Source organism: Marmota marmota, unplaced genomic scaffold (genome assembly GCF_001458135.2).
Source record: "Marmota marmota marmota unplaced genomic scaffold, marMar, whole genome shotgun sequence".
NCBI classification, from domain to species: Eukaryota; Metazoa; Chordata; class Mammalia; order Rodentia; family Sciuridae; genus Marmota; species Marmota marmota.
This window is the reverse complement of record NW_025999969.1, coordinates 6871393-6888603: the sequence shown is the minus strand read 5'-3', so window position 1 is coordinate 6888603 and position 17211 is coordinate 6871393. Positions and strand designations below refer to the sequence as shown.

General features: G+C 34.8%; 1 protein-coding gene across 1 annotated transcript; it reads left to right on the top strand.

The window, feature by feature from the left end:
- Window positions 1-5590: 5590 nt before the first annotated feature.
- Gmnc (geminin coiled-coil domain containing) lies at window positions 5591-16599 on the top strand. The gene is made up of 5 exons (XM_048804084.1): window positions 5591-6006; window positions 7774-7948; window positions 9614-9702; window positions 10755-10871; window positions 12317-16599. The coding sequence occupies exons 1-5, from the start codon at window positions 6004-6006 to the stop codon at window positions 12935-12937; spliced, it is 1005 nt and encodes a 334-aa protein (XP_048660041.1). The 5' UTR covers window positions 5591-6003; the 3' UTR covers window positions 12938-16599.
- The last annotated feature ends 612 nt before the right edge of the window (window positions 16600-17211 follow it).

Sequence of the window (17211 nt, the reverse complement as noted above, 5' to 3'; positions counted from 1 at the left end):
AGTGGTTAAGTGCCCCTGGGTCAATACCCAGTACCCCTAGGTCAATACATATGTTTGCATAAAACTGAATGTCAAATATATTACCATTTTTCTCTTGGTTACTTGTACTTTTTTATGACAAAGTATTTGATTGTTTTGTATATAAATATGTTACCTTTAGCATTAAAACACAAAACTTTATGGTGAAGCTTTACTTGCATGTATACTTTTAAATAGGCTTCCTAATATGCATTTCTTATTAATATAGATTTAATTTATTGTGAGTGATGCTGGGGGTACGACACAACTCCAACTGGCACAGAGCTACTTGAAACTTTCCACAAGAGAAGCAGACAGCCTGTCACATAGACACTGACATTAGTGTGGGACCAAATGTTCCTTTCCTTCACCAATCAAAGAAATTTGCATTTATGTGAATTATTGTAGCTTTATAAAAAATATAAGATTGGAGAATAACTCTTTATTTGTCAACATCTGAACATTTCCAGGTGTAAGTGTTTTAAAGCCTTGGGTATCACTGATGGCTCCAGATGCCTGAAATTTGTATATATGTAAAAACATAAATAGGCACATACAATCAAGATATATTAATAAATGCCAAATAATTCATAAAAGCAATTATAAATAAAAGTTTTTAAAAGATGCACATTATGCAGTTTGAGTTCTTCTCAGTTGTACTCATGAACAAAAAACACTTTTTTTTTCTTTGCTTGTCTTTCAGTGCTTCCTTCCCCCAAAGGAAGCTATTAAAATGTATTGGTTTGTGTAAAATCATCAGCTGTGATTCAGTCATGCAATGCTGATACTACCCAGAAGTGGCAGCTGGGAGGCTTCTGGTTATATAAAGAAAAAATAAAAATTATATGTACTACTGTCACCAAAACATCATTTATCTAATGTCATAGAGGATACTGGAATTTCACTTTATTGTTGATAGGGTACTTTCTTCATCTTATAATACTTTAATTCATTCTAATTATAGTAAGCAGTATTAGTTTCATAACAATAAAAATTCTCTATATTTTTCACAAATTGCTTTAGAATATATAAATGATTCCACCGGCTATAGATTGACATTATGCTTTCATTTTCTAAAAAAGAAATATGGCAAACAGAAGTTGACTAGAAACATCCAAATTGTATTAATACCAATATCAAGTAAGTTTCTTTGATTTGATTGTAAATAAGATGAATTTGTCAAAAATTAATAGGTCATTGAGAAGTAACTTCACAGATTTTATAGATTACAAAAATACAGAATTATACCTTTCTTATAGCTGAACATTTGTATTTAAATACATTTATTTGTCTTATTTTCATGAAAGAAGTCAACTTATTTCAGGTTCGCTAATAATTCCAAGGCTAGAAGGAACCAGGTCCCAGTTGTCCTATTTTGGTATTGAAGTCTTAAACTTTTTGAAAAAAAGCAGACCTGATTTCCTTTTTCAGCATCTTCTAGACACACTTAGATGTCAGTCACTGCCGATTCACCTTTCGGGCCTTTACTGCCTGATCAGCAAGCTATCCAAAAACCTCTGCGTCAGAAATCCTTGGGAGGAATCACTTGAGCAATGAAGGCACAGAAGCTCAGTTTGTGAAGATACTGGTGCTCATGAAGCAGAGATTTATTGTATTTTAAGTAACAGCTGCACTAGCATAACTCTGATGTATATTAATCCTAATACCTGTTTTAATTGTTTTCTACTACAGTTGAGTAAAGTGTTGGGGTTGAGATGTATCTGTCTTGTTTTGTTTGAAGTTCCACATCTCTAACCTTGGTCACAATACAAGGTTTTCATTTCAATGTTTTGAACATATTTTCATAGTGGTATTGATATTATTTCATTCCATTTGAGCCAGATAGGTTACATGGAGCAGACCTTCCCAACTGTTGTACCCATGCATAATAGGTCATAGGCCTGTGAGATAATGATATCCTCTGTTCTCAGGGTGCCCTGGTGAGGCCTGGGGGAAATGAGAACTCCCATAACTATCAACATCCAGGAGAAGCCTTAACAATTTATTCTAACTTGCCACAAATGTTATTTTGAAGTGCTATATTATGAGAAAAGCCAGAAAGCAAAACTAGCAAGTACAGAATAGGTTTGTCTCACTTTGCAATGAATACAGATTGGCATGTATTTCCTAGTTATCTCTCAAAGATGAAGTGAATAGTTGCCATTTGAAAGATATGCCCTTAGGCTGAAAATATTTTAAACTTGTGAGGATTACTATAGTATGTGATTTGCCTTGAAAAAATAAATAAAGAGATAAAGGTAGTTATAAAGATATTAAAGTAAATTCTGACTGAAACTTCCAATAAAACAATATCACAAATCACACACACACACACACACACACACACACACGAACATGTGCATACACGTTTCCATACAGAGCTGATCTGACTCAGTTCCAAACTGAATATTTCATCCCTGAATGCATCCAAGGCCTTTCTCTTTTCTATCTAGTAAACTGCTAGAAGTTTTTTCAAATTTATTATTTTTTACATTTTTGTTACCAGGATTAACAATTGACTCTATTTTTCATGCCTTTTGTTCATGTAGAAATAGTTTTTAATCACTGAATAGGTTACTGCATATATACTGGCTACTATGCAGACATGGCAAGTAGTAAGTCTCTATCTATATTAAAATTATTGATTTCTGCATATTATTCTAGAGGGGTGAAATTCAAACTATGCTTCAACAAATGAAATATGTCAGGTTCTTCAGACATGCTAAAAATTCAAATGTTAAATTTTCCAATGTAAAACATCTTCTCTAAATATACTTTATCTAAATGTAATAATTTTCTTTACAAACAGGTGAAACAAGAAATACTATCTTTATTATTACCTGGAGATTCAGCCATTGAATCAATGGGAAAAGCTGTATTTATAGAAAAAAATTAGAAATTGTTTATTACATTTACTATGGAATCCACTAATGGGATAATCATGGAGTTAAACAAAAGAATATTCCATATGCCAACCTATTTATCTCCTGACCAAACTCTGGTCACACTCTAACCTTCTCTGTCTGCAGACTTGTTTTTTTTGTGCAAAATAAGAGGTCAAATTACCTCTTATTTTGTTATATCTTTGCCCAGACAGGAGGTGGTACCCTGATTCAACAATTGGGCTGTTTGGAGCCACATTCCCTTTAACACCATTGCTTTAGGCACAACACAAAAGGCAGTTTTAACTAATCTTATTATTCGCAGAAGAAAAACCATCTATGTGGGTTACATTGACATCACTAAGAAATGTGAACCTCCTTCTTTCATAAATGTGGATAAATAAGTGCCAAAGGGTTTCCCATTATGGTTTATGGGATGCAGGTTTCAAAATACTAGTCATCATCATAATAGTAATAATTAAGTTTATACCTTAGTAGTGGATGTTAAGTAAGATGTCATGCATAAATCAAATCTTAATAATTAGTTTTTTTTCCCTTAGTTTTTGATTTGAGAATAGATTTATGATCTGATTTATGTTTAATTGTCAATAAGTCTTTGATGTTTAGGGGTTCTCCACCATCATGTATACTCCCAACCTACCAAGCTAAAGTATTAATGATTTGCCAAATATTGTTGTGCTTAAAACCAATCAAAAACTTCTTAAAATTACGTCTTACCCTCAGAAAAGAAAAACCCTGTTTTATAAATGTAGCATTCTTTTTCAGTTACTTTAATAAACAAGACCAGGAGCATATGTGTGTTCAAAGGCAGAGTCCCTCACCCCTAATAGTAAAAAGAGATACTCTCCATTATTTAGTCAACAAATTAGGAAATAATTAAGCATTAATAAAAATGGCTGGTTTTTCAAGTAACTTCTAATGTATGTATTGCTATGCTAATTTCCCAAATAAGATAAGAGGCTTAAGATAACCCCAAGTGACTCAATCATAGCATACCCGAAGCTGAAATCTGGGTATATTTTGATGCAAAGCTTTTAGTCCTTTTTTGCATACCATGTTTAGTCAACTACCTACTTTGTATCATTTTTGGAGCCAAAAGAAAATCTATCTTGCAGAGGCTCCTGTGTCATTTGTCAGTGTTTCCAAAAACACAACTCCATCTTCCTTTTTCTGTCCCTGCTGCTCATCACAAAATGAATGAGGGTTTTGCCAAGCAGATTGTGTTGTTGGCAGGACTAAAAGCATGAACAGTTCTTTGCATTGAAAAAGATCACTGATTCTTACGAATTAAATGCATTTTGATATGTTCTCCTTACCCATCATCTCAGGGCCTTACAGCCATTACATCTTTTTTTCTTGTTATAGTTAGAGCAGAGATGGACCAGTCCTTCATGTCACAAACTGAAATGAGTCAGTGTTGACTGATCCAGTTCATCCACATTCCAGGCAGGGATCCCCAAACCTACTACTATTAATCTGAAAGTGTTTTTCAAATAAATGTCATTGAAGCAGGAAAAAAGGACTGCACCAAGAGAAGCAGCTTCCTCCTCCTTTCCTTTCTTAATTTTGGATATATAGTACTTAATTAACATCCATTCTGTCCTAGTCATTTTGCTGAGTGCTAAGGGTCATGAGTAGAGTACAAAGAACAATGAAGAAAGGTCAAAGCCCGAGTAGATGTGCAAGCCAGAATCAGACGTTATTTTCAGTTCCTACACCTGTCTTGAAATACAGTAACATTGGGTATAGGGCTTCAACATATGACTTATGGGGAACACAACCCAGTCCATAACAATGCCCATTGATCAACAGCAATAACATGCAATAGAGAGAAGTTAAAGTCAAATGCCATAGGCATAGTAGTTAGTCAGAGGTTCAAATCCAAAGCCTGCCACTTCCCAATTGTGTTAACATTGGTGAGTTTTCTTAACCTTAGTGCTTCCTTCCTTAGTGGATGTAACAAGGACAATAAGTATCCTTTCTCCTATGGCTATCATCAAGTATTTTATATCTAATTAGAAGGTAAATTGAAATGAGAAGCTACTATTAGTTGTAGATAAATAGTTTCAAAGATGTTGTTACTCTTCTTTCTATGGTAGGCATAGTATTTTAGGAATTGTGAGAATCAAGTGTAAGAGAAAAGACAGAGGAAATTAAATGCTTACACTATTTTTTCTTAATGAATTTATTTTATATAAATATAGTTGTGAGGCTAGGCCTACACAGAGAAAGATGCTTTAGATTTCAGAAATGTGTAGCTTAATTCATTCTTTTAAACAAATCTTTACTGAGCATTTATTATGTGTCAGAAATTGTGCCAGGCATTTTGGAGACAGCAGTGAGCAGAAATGGCTATTCTTGGGGAATTTATATTCTAGAATTGAAATATGTCACCTCCACTTCCGGAATTGGGCAAAATAAGGTCCATCAAATAGGGAAAATAAATTAATTAAAATAAATTTACAACATAATACAAGTTGGCATTAAATTGTTATCATGTGGTCAAAAGATAGATAGGCATAATACTAGCTCTGGGGCTGTAGGACTGGCTTCCACAAGTGCCGCCCCATCCCTGAAATACAGGTTTGAGACCTGCCATCCCTCACCATAGCCCAGGCAGACTTTCCGCCCCGCCCTGCCCTGCCGGGCTGCGCGTGTGGCACAGGAGGAAGCGCTGGCCTTAGGGTCCCTCAGGGCTGCCCTGCCACCACCAGCCTCTGACGTCCCGCGCCAGGTGCGCAGCCAGCGCGCATAGGCGCGCGGGTTTTGAAGCGGCGCAGCATACCCGATAGCCAAGAGCAGGCCGGGAGCTCAACCCGCAGGTCCCAGATCCTGCTGTCGTGATCGCCGGAGTGCGAGTGACTCTGGCTTCAGCTGGTGTCTGCAAGCTCACGTCACCTGTTTGACAGCCTCCCACCAAATCAGAGGGCAGCGCTCGCCAGGAGCCCCTAGCGTCACCGGCTCCCGCAGATTAGAACTCGCCTCTCATAGTTCCTCCCTTCATTCCATTTAAAGCTCCCACTGGCTTTAAGAAAAAGTTAAGTGTGAGCTCAGTTTCTTCAGCGCTTTCTTCCACTGCAATATGGTAAGTGAGGAACCAGCGTTTGCTAGTCCTCTGGCAAAACCTGGGGCTCTGAAAGCGAATAAACTTTGCACTGAGAATTTATTCCATTTTTGGAGCAAGCTTTCTTTGCTATCTACCAATTAAAATAGATCCTCTCCTGTCTCCTTTTTATTATCATCTGTCTTCTCTCTCTTTCTCCCTTCCTTTCCCACTGCCTTTCTCCCTGTTATTTTTATTCTTCATATTTCCCCAAAATTTCACCTATTCACCTGCACTTACTATTCATTCCTCCTCTTCTTCCAGATTATGCACATATTTGCAAACACTTGGAGTTGAACTACTGTAAGAGTATTTGGGGTTTGTTTTCTTCTCAGGTGTCAATTGCCTAATAGTTTAGCTCGGATTCCAATAATAATCTCAAGGAAGGAGTCTGCAAACATGCTTTTAAAATGAAAACAAGAAAAATACCTCTTGATAAACTTTTGGCTTAACTTCTTTGGTCTGCACTCCCCAAGCTGCACTTGCTTCTGAACTAATTTTTTTTCTTTTATTTTTTTTTTCCAAGACTTAACTCACTGGGAACATTAACAAAGTGTGACTTAATTGACTCATTTTCCCCCCTTCTGTTTATGTTATGACCAAGAAAGTACTCAAGCCAACAAAAGATTCGTAGCAGTCAAACAGAGTTTATCTAAACCTAGGCTCTGCTGGAATAAATGGCTTTTACCTGATTAAACATTGACAAATAATTAGGAATGGACTGTTGTACAAATTAACCCAGGAAGGCTGCATACTTGTCCTTGTTTGGAGATTTGGAAAGAGTGTATGTTTGAGGTTTGAGAAGTGGCAGGCAGGAAGGTACTCCCTGAATCAGAACACAGTGAGAACACACGCCAGGCAGTTACTGGTGGCAGGATAACTTTGCAAGGGCATTGAGCCCTAGTGATGGAGAGATCTAGAGCTTGCAGTCTTTGCTTATTTCTTTCAGCTTTTAGATGTTTACTTGGAGTGATGTTACGCTCCTCTGACTGGAGCTGGGGCAAAGTTTATTTAAGTACCTACAAGGAACAAAGTTTATTTAATTATCTATAGAACAGAGATAGAGAGAACATATATATACATATGCACTTATGTCTATATATGCATATGTCTATATGTATGTATATTATACAAGTATGTATATGTATGTACATAACTGTATGTATGTGTATGTATATATATATGCATATGCACATATATATATATATATATATATATGCATATACTTTATACACAGCATGTGTTTGTATGTATCTCTATTCAGATTTCCATAAGATCCAACAGAATGTTAGTTTGGAGGAGAAGAGGAAGGGAAGCATAAGACAATTATTGATTCAGAAGTTAGTCTATAAGATGCCACATTCTACTTTTTCATCATTTTTAATGGGTTCTTTGTCTTCCAAGGTGATTAGAAATAGAAATATAATTAAGATAGTTCTGACTAGCATATTAGGTGAGCTAGGCATTACAAAGGAAAATATAAATATGATTCATCCAATAGTAGTCTATTCTTTGTTCAAGAGACCTGTGGAAATGTTAGGAAAGTCATAGGAGCCGATTCCTTTTTAGTTATTATAATTAAACCACTCAAAATTTAATCTGGATCTAAATTTAACACCTTCACTGTTTCTTGATTAACTGCATGTAATTTCTGTGTGTTTCTCCCACCCTTCTCTCCCTCCACATCTCCATCGTCCAATCTCCTGGGACACCCCCCTCCACCCCAACTCCTTATACTGAATTTCACAGAACACCATTCTGCCTTGCCAAGACCAGTATTTTGCAGGAGACCAGAGTTATAATTGCCCGTATTCCACTACACCGTCAGAAACTAGTGTTGACGTTTCCACGGAGACTTGGGTCTCTTTCTGGGCTGCTGGTCTCCTGGACAACAGTGAGCCCCAACAAGCACCACAGGCACAGGGTAAGTTCTGCTCTTCTGCTTTAGTGGTAGACCTGGGGCCCTTTTCAAGCAATGTGGCTGCAAAGCATCATGGTCTGGGACTCTGGAAAAAAGGGATGTTATAAAAAATTTAAGTTATTCCAAAGAGTCTTGAATTTTACAACCTTAACTTCTGCTATTTTGTACTTGCCAAATAGTGAAAATGAGATTCTTCCTCTTTCTTGCTGGACATCACGTGTTTCTCCCTCTACTTTATAGTACTTGGAGATTCCCAACTCACTAAAAGAACCTTTCTGGGTCATATTTTATAAACAACATCCTAGTAGAATGTTTTTGGAGTCAAGATACTAGTTACGACATTTCTTTTGAAACTCAGGAAAGTTTCCCAAGTATGATAAAGAAACAAGAATGAATAACTTCATCTTTTATTTCATAGAGGAGATTCTATAGACAATGCCTTATAAGTAGAAACAATTATTCTGTTTCACACACACACACACAGGATTTCAAAGTGGGAGGGAAGTATAACATTGATGGAAAATTATGGATGGTATTAATCTTGACTTGAAGGTTAGTGAGCATTTTTATAAAATTAAATGAATTTCTGTATAAATAGTCAAGTTTCTCTAAAAAGTTTTAGATATCTTAGAATTAAATACCTATACTATTGTTTGCCATATGCTCCTTTGGTGGACACAGGGGTTAAGGAAAGGCACACAAAAAATGAAAACCTAAAAATGTTGAAGCACACTTACATATTATGGATAAAGTTTTTCAATTTTACTTTTTCATTATAAGCAACAGCAAAGACAAAAATGCCCAAAATCTGAACCCAAACTGTTTATAAAATTGGATTACTGTTTTCTTACTCATTACTCTATTTTAATAAAAAATACTTCAGTAACAGCAGTTTAAGTAGAACAGGGAAAGAGAATGGTATTAATGAGGGGGAATAAAGTAAAAAACCAATTAAGCATGCCCAAATGCTTTTGATTAACAGGCATAGCTTGCTGTCAAATATGAAAAAACATTTTGTAAAAGCATAAAAAAATATACAGATGAAAACAGTTGAAACATAGAAGGTAGAATTTTGCAATTTTTATCATGGTCTTCAGAGAAACAAGGTACAAATTATTTAAAAGTAGAAATTGCTACTACATCAAATTCTGAATTCTATCCATTAGATTTAACAGGTAGGTGACAGAAAGGGAAATAATAGCATTAAAATGTTATTAGATTATCAAGCCAAACACTATATTATTAAGTGCTGAAGCTTAGAAAATAAAACAAAAATTATAAAAAGATAGTGGGATTGCAATATTATGCCTAGTGGGAGGGAATGGTTAATAAACATTTGAATGAATTAATGATGCAGCTGAGAGAGTCTTTATTAATTTAACCAACAAGAATATACATATAAAGGGAAGAATGTGACCACTTAGTTCCAAAAAGAAAAAAAAAATCCCACCTCTTTAACCACTTTGGCATAGATTGTATAAATATTTGTCTGTCACAGCTTGCTTCCTTCTTCTGAAAGCTTTAAATATTTTGTTCTATTGTGAGGAAGCAACAGCTATTTTTAGAAAGGTAATTGAACCTATTGCACTTTGGGGATGGTTTAGTGAGTTCATTGCACATAAGTCAAAAGTGTGTTTTCTATGCTACCCATTTTGTATTTTCTCATAGAGTCATCTTCTAATTCGAGTTTTCCTATTCTGGACTCATGTTCCTGGGAAGAAGCTCAGCTTTCCTCACAGCTCTACAGAAATAAACAGGTATGTGTGGATAGTCAGAACATTGAGACTGGCCATGCATCCTGCAGTCCATTCTCCACTTGCATCCTCCCTTAAGTTCATGCTGCTCCTTTTTCCTTTTAAAATTCACATTAACTCACTTTAGAACTAAAATGAGCATATGTCGAGAGAGAGAGAGAGAGAGAGGAGTTAGATGAACAATCTCTCTTCCCTCCCTCCTTCTTTATTTTCCTCTCTCTCTCTCTCTCTCTCTCTCTCTCTTTCTGTCTCAACCCCCCCAATACACACAGACACACTCATATACACAAATAACACTTGAGGAAGACATGCAGTCAGGCTCTGACTATATCACATTTTAGCTGTGTGACCTATCACGTCCACCTTTTCTTCATCTGTGAAATTGGAATATTTATGCGGCATATCTCAGAGGGCTAATGGAAAGACCAAATGGAATCATGTCAGTATTTTAAAATGATAAACATGGATAATTGCCTGGAGAATTAATGATGATGACAAAGGTTTTTCCCCAGATATTGTTTCATTTTCCATATTTTGTTCTTATTTGGTCCCCCAAAGTAATATGATCTACTGAACATACAGGTAGATCAATCTGAGTGTGGCACAAGTCAACCATCTTTTTTCTTTCTTTCTTTCTTTCTTTCTTTCTTTCTTTCTTTCTTTCTTTCTTTCTTTCTTTCTTTCTTTCTTTCTTTTTAATGTGTAAGGAAGGAGAAATGGTAAACCTTTCTAAACACCTTTTTCTATATTTAAACAGTTGAATGCTGCTCATTTTCCTTTACACCTACCTGACTCCCTTGTGGTTAAAATTTTAAAAGTCATATAATACCCTCAAATACTTTGTAATGAATGAAAAATTCAGAGCACAAAACTGAACAATCAGGTGGTAGGGGGTTGTTGATTTCAGTCTCGGAGGACGAGAACTCCCTGAAATTGTGTTCATAAAACAAACAGAAGAATAATCAAGTTTAAGAAGGCTGAGGCACAGTGGCATTATTATAATGTTACAAAGTCAATACAGTGGAGCAACCTTCACCATTGTCTGCTTTTTGCAGCTCCAAGATACTCTGGTTCAGAAGGAAGAAGAACTTGCTAGGCTACATGAAGAGAATAATCACCTCAGACAATACCTGAATTCTACTTTGGTTAAATGTCTTGAAGAAAAGACCAAGGTGTGTAATAATCTTTTTTATAAGATCAGGGCAGTGATTTAAGAAAGGAAACCATTAATGTAAAATTTCTTAATTAAAAGCAAGAAGTGTACTCAACAACATGTCGTAGGATATGTGAATAGAATGGATAACATTTCTTAAGGAAGTACATGACTTTCACTAGAACTTTTATGTATCATTTATTAGAAGTATCTAGATTGCAGATTCTATCCAGACATTATTACAAAAGGAGTTTCTTATATATCAAAAGCTAGGGATTGCTGAGGAAACAGGTTGATCAAAAGGAGAGTTAGGTGGAAATCATAGATTTAAAAACTCAGTTGTTTTAATTATCTTCTGGCTTTAGGAAAATCATTCTCAATTAGGAATTTGGTTACCTGTAGCTACAAAAACTAAAAATCCGTGAAAAATCTCTCTCAATCTAAGATGCTGTGATGATAACTGGAGCCTAGTATCTTGAGCAGCAATTCAGTATATACAGTTACATTATCTTTTATTCACATTTTTCTTACACTTTTAAATGAGCTATTTCTAACTCAAAGATAGCTTGCCTATAGTCTCTTTGTGTTCCTTTTTTCTTTAGTTTTGTGTTTTTCGTAGTATGTGTTTGTTTCTATGACCAATTTTTACTTTACTCTTAGACAAACTATTATTTGATATTATGTAATCTAAATTGATTATGTGTCTGCTGCTTTTACTGAATCTAACAGTTCAGAGAAGAAAAGATATTCGATTTGACTACTTTACTGTATAGTAAGCTTTCATAAAAAAAGGACTAGCCTTGGCTTCTAACTCTAGCCACCATTCCTTGAAAAAGACTTTATTAAATTATTAAATGACATTAATTAGCTTTACCTTTCTTGACCTCAGTTCTCCAAGGTTTAATATAATAACTTTTTTCAAGGGATTGCTTTGAAAGTTAATGAAATAACATAAGGAATGTTGTATAGTGTTTAAACAAGAGTTCTGTCTATATTCAGATAACTTAGGTTTAATTCTAGGCTAAGGGATACTTAGCAAGTCACAAATATGTCTGTGCCTTAGTTTCCTCATTAATGGAGATTTTAAGAGTATCTATATCCAAAGAAATAGAGCATGTGATCAATTATTCATAAATTATAACAGATGATAATTTGTTTACTTTATCAGTGATAATTCAATAAACAATTGCTTTTATTGTCATCATTGAAAAAAATATTACTTCCCTGATTTGAAATCTTCAAGACATTATCTGCTTTTTTCAAGTTTCAAACTAAGAGTAAGAAATGAATTCAGGTTCCTAAAAAATAAGATGTTATCATGGATTTTACTTTAGTAACAGACACTAATCTAATCCATTTTACTTGTATGTGAAAAAATATTAGAAATTTAACCATTTTTCTAAAGAATGAGGGTAACTAGTAGATACTTAAAGGAATTATAATTTTCAAATGTCACTTCTTCAGAAATTGTTGTCATCAGATGAGTTCTCCAAAGTGTGTGGAAAATTCAGAAAGGGGAAGAGGAAACACAAAGAGCAGGGATACTCTCCTGCTGAGATCCCCCATTCCAAAAATGTCAAGAGAAACCTCTCTAGTGAGTTTGCTAACTGTGAAAAACCACCTGGGCCCCATGTTGATCCCTGGGTGCTTCAAACACTTGGATTGAAAGACCTCAACACCATTGATGACACCTCATCAGCTAACTACAGTGCCCTCTCCTCTCATCCCAGAAGAGTGACTAGCACATACTCTCATTTTCCGAGTGATGCCATTGATTATGAAAATGTCCCCAGAGAGGATGTGCCAATCAACTATGGAGGTGAAAGAACAACCCCCTTGCACATCACTGCCAGCCATGGGGAAGACTTCCACTACTTTTCTCAACTTTCAAATCCCCCAACAGAGGTGCAAACACTTCCTTATCATCCAGCTGATGTGTCACCCAACAAGACAGAGATGGCATTTTCCACATCCCTGAGTCCTCACTGTAATGTCAAAACTCATTCCTTCCACCAGGGACAAGCCTTTGTGTGTAGAGATGAAGAAGGAGGCTGGAAGTTTACCTGGGTCCCTAAACAGCCTTAGTGACCCCTCTTGTATCACAGAGCACTGCCAGGAACTCTGTTTACAAAGACCTCTCTTACACTGGAACCTGACTATGTGGAGCACAGAAGCTATTGCCCAGACAATCTTTAGCCACTTTAAATGTTACTCTCAACTACCACTTAAATTTGTAGGGAATAGCTTCCAAGAATCCATATGAGAGGCATATGCTCTTCCTCCACCTGAACTTGACTAGTTTGCACATCAAGGTCTGCTATCAACTTCTTCTCTTTGCCCTGTACTTGAAAAGGTGTTTTCCAATCTTCTGTAGATTTCTTCAAGACCTAGATATACTTTGCTTATCATGACCTGTTTAACACCTTTTGTTCTCTTGTCAAGTAGTTTAAATATGTATGGTCTTTATTTCTCTCCCTCTTCTACATTTCTTTATTTCTGAAAACTGCCTTTAGAATGAGCCCTATTTTTGTTTCAAGTACTTCCTCCTGGTTGTTTAAATTGTTAGAGGTAGGGTAAAAGCAAGTGTCTGCCCATCACCACTGCTGAAGAAGTATTGTGGATATGAGTAACAGTATGTCCAGGGCAGCTCAAAGAGTCAAGTGTTGCAGGGTGGCTTTGGCAAAACATCTCTAAGACGGCTGTGACTCCACTGATAAGCAATACCACTGAAAAATGACAAAAGTTAAAAAGAATTAAAGTTACTTCAAAATGTCCCAATACCTGCTTCCATTGGCACCTGGCCATTGTTCCTTTAACTGACATGGCTCAAAAATGATATTTTTGAGGAACTGTTACACAACAAATCATCATCTTAAACTGCACAGATGCTGGCAAACTCATCACTAGCCCAGCTCTGACAATGTCACACTCATTTCTTCTGTCAGTCATGTATTCATGCAATTCACCTAAAATATCTATAGAATACCTCATGCTCACTGTGTAACAGGCATTGTAATTCAGGATGGTGATAAAATGTGAGCAGTTTGGGCCCTGTGCCCACACTCATGAGACCTAGAGCCATTCATCTGCTGTCATCCCTGAGAAAGCTATTTCCTTGTATGAAAATTCAATTTTCCCAGCTGTGGAATACAGAACTTGATTAGATAACTTCTAACATTCTATGAATGAAGGCTGGATCCCATCAGATTTATTTCTATTTGGTCATTCAAGGCCATTTTTCTCTTAGAAAGGTACTGCATATACTAGGTAGGGTGAACTTTATCTGCAATGGAAAAAATAGAAAAATAAATATGAGTCATTTGTAATCAGCATTAGAAATCATTTCTCTGATCACAGGATTCTTATTTCCAGTATGAGCCCACTTTGCAGGTTGATTCAGTCTGTGTGAGAGTAACCTCTATCTAAAAAAAGATACATTTTAATTTGTAAGTAAATGTGAATAGATCGAATGCAAGCATGATATCAAAGATCTCTTCTTTCCTAAATTTTTTAAGAATATTTTTGGTGCTCTTGACTGTTTCCTTCCTTTCCATCCTTCAAGCTCCCTATTGTTCCCAGAATAAATTATGCATCAATGTTGGGCACCTATGCTTTTTTGGACAACATGATTAAATTCACCAGGTTGAAAGCCATCTCCATCTTTCTCTTTCTATTCTCCTCTCAATACTTCACTTTGCACAATCAACTTCTTTGTGTGTGCCATTTGGAATTCTTTGTAACCAAGACATTTCTTTTGTGTTTGATCATTGCTTTATTTATGTTGTGTGAGCAAATATCTATTTTATAAAGCTTTGTTACCCATTAGTTTTCTTTATAATTCATGAAGGTGAATACAAATTAGTAATTAATATTATTCTTGGGAATATTTTAAAACTAAGGAAGAGATAGCATATGTTCTACTCCCCCCCCAAACCCCCCAAAACACAAAAAGTACCTTTTACATTCTGGTATCTATGCCTCTTGTGGGTGAAATTTATCTCTAGAATAACAAATTTATAATTAGAATTGATTATACTTTACTACACAAGGAATTGAGTAAGCAATGGAACTATTTAAAAACTCTTATAATCAAGCTGTAAAACAAAATTTACCAGTTAACACATATTTATTTTGCAATATCCATGTGCCATGTTATATGTTAATTACCATGAGGAAACACCCAGGCTTCTCACAGTGCATTTGGTGCATAAAAATGTCACCAAAAATATCAAAGCTTTTGAAAGCTTTTAAATGAAACTTGGTTTCAGCCTGGTTAAAGAAACTATAGGACATTTATGTGGCAAATTATGATATCTTCTTCTAACTCATATCATGAATGATAGTATGGAAGAAAATTACCACATATGTTTGCAATTATATTTATAAACATTTGATATTCATTTGAATAATGTATACAAAATTATTTTGTTAATGTTTGAGAAATTGGAAATTCGTTTCACTCAAGTATATGTTCTAACTTTTATAGTTTTATCATGCATTTCCAGTAAACCAGTTAATATTTTATTAAGATAAAGTGGGAAATGAAACTAAATACCTTTGTGATTATGATGAATAATTTTATACTGTACATAACATTTTTAATAATGGACTTTTTTCTCCTGGATTTTTATGACCACAATCCTGTATATTTGACTCTCTTTTGTATGACATATGATATGGCCAGATTAATATCCTCAGAATTTAATGGTTCCTTCTCTCCTCTAGGATACATTAATGATTTTTCCCATGTTAGGTGGCCTGAAGAGAAAAATGCCTTAGGAGTACAGCACTCTCTTACTTAATCTCACAGAAAAATTAGAATTAAATTTTTTTTTAATTTGATGACACTTCCAATGTCCTCTGATACTCTGAAAACAATCCTGTGTCTTACTAGTATCTGGAAAATATGGACAATTGGAAAGTCTCAGTTCTATAGGTGATGTTTAATAAGTAGGGTTACTTAAAATTGCAGTGATGTTAAACTATAATTTTGAAAAGATTAAAGAATGTGAATAAATAAAAAGACTTTAATGTACTTGATGTAATTGAAGAAAGCAGAACATGTTTTTAAATATGACAAATGGATTCAACAATAAATTGAAGTACCACAGGTATAGCAGAAAATATAGTTAGTACATTTACTGATAACTACTTTTATTTTGTACTAGGGATTGAATCCAGGCATGCTTGTCCACTAAGCCCCATCCTTAGCCTTTTTAAAATATTTTGTTTAAAGACAGGATCATGCTGAGTTGCTTAGAGCCTGGCTAATTTGCTGATGCTGGCTTTAAACTGCCTCAGCCTTGGGTGCCACTGGAATTACAAGTATGCACCTGGCACTTGGCCATCCACTGATAACTTTTTAAATGTATAATTTTTTGCCTGTAAAGTTCAGGTATGCAATTAGATATTTGTTTCAATTTACCAAAAGATTCACATATTGTTAAATAGTAAATGCCTAATTTTAATTTTTTTAAATAAAACCACATATATTTGGTTTTCATGTTAGAAGTTTATGGTATGATTATATTTCTTAACAATCTTTTCATATTTTTATCTATCTTTTTGTTACATGAACATAAACATTCAATTTTAATCCTTATATTGGATATTCTGCAAATGTAAAATATAATTCAACACTTAAGAATAAGCACTTAGATGATATGTTTCTTTTTGATTTGAACTTTTTTAAATTATGGAAGTCAATTTTGTGATGAACTTATGACTAATAAATAAATGACAAGTCATTTAATTTTATGTTCAGCCCTTAATTTGGAAACATGTTTTCAGTGAATGGAGCAATGAACTAAGAAAAAGGTTTTGTTTCTCCTATAAATCCTATGTCATAAAAATATGTATTTCAATTTACAAATGTGTGAAATAGTAGTATGATTAATAACTGAGGCAATTATTCAATAGATATAGCTGGTGTCAAGCTCTGCTGAAGATATAAAGATGATGTTATATAAAAGGATATATGTATTAAAATTAACTTATGTATAAATGAGAGAAACATAACTTCAACATGATTGATTAAAGCAAGGGTGTAAAGGCTCTCATAATGAAAACAACCACATTGCAAGTATGGAATTATGGTTGATTCTATATACCCAAAGCGTACTGTCAAGAATCTGGTTTGGGATTTCAAGGGAGGTGGTATTTGGGGATGGATTCTTGAATGGTGATAAAAATAAAAGCACACAAAAGTAATAAAGAAACCAGCTCTGTGAGTTTGAAAAGGAAGCTACATCTCATAAAATATTTTCTATTTTTGGACATTCTCCTTATTCTTCCAATTTATAATCCTGTTAAATGAGTAAAACTTGAGTTAAAGGTTCCAGACTGGTCTCACTTATGCC

Excerpts from the sequence above, each read along its gene's own strand:
- Gmnc (XM_048804084.1), top strand. Across the intron at positions 9,703-10,754 it reads AGCTCTACAGAAATAAACAG|CTCCAAGATACTCTGGTTCA; the intron begins GTATGTGTGGAT and ends TGCTTTTTGCAG. Across the intron at positions 10,872-12,316 it reads GTCTTGAAGAAAAGACCAAG|AAATTGTTGTCATCAGATGA; the intron begins GTGTGTAATAAT and ends TCACTTCTTCAG.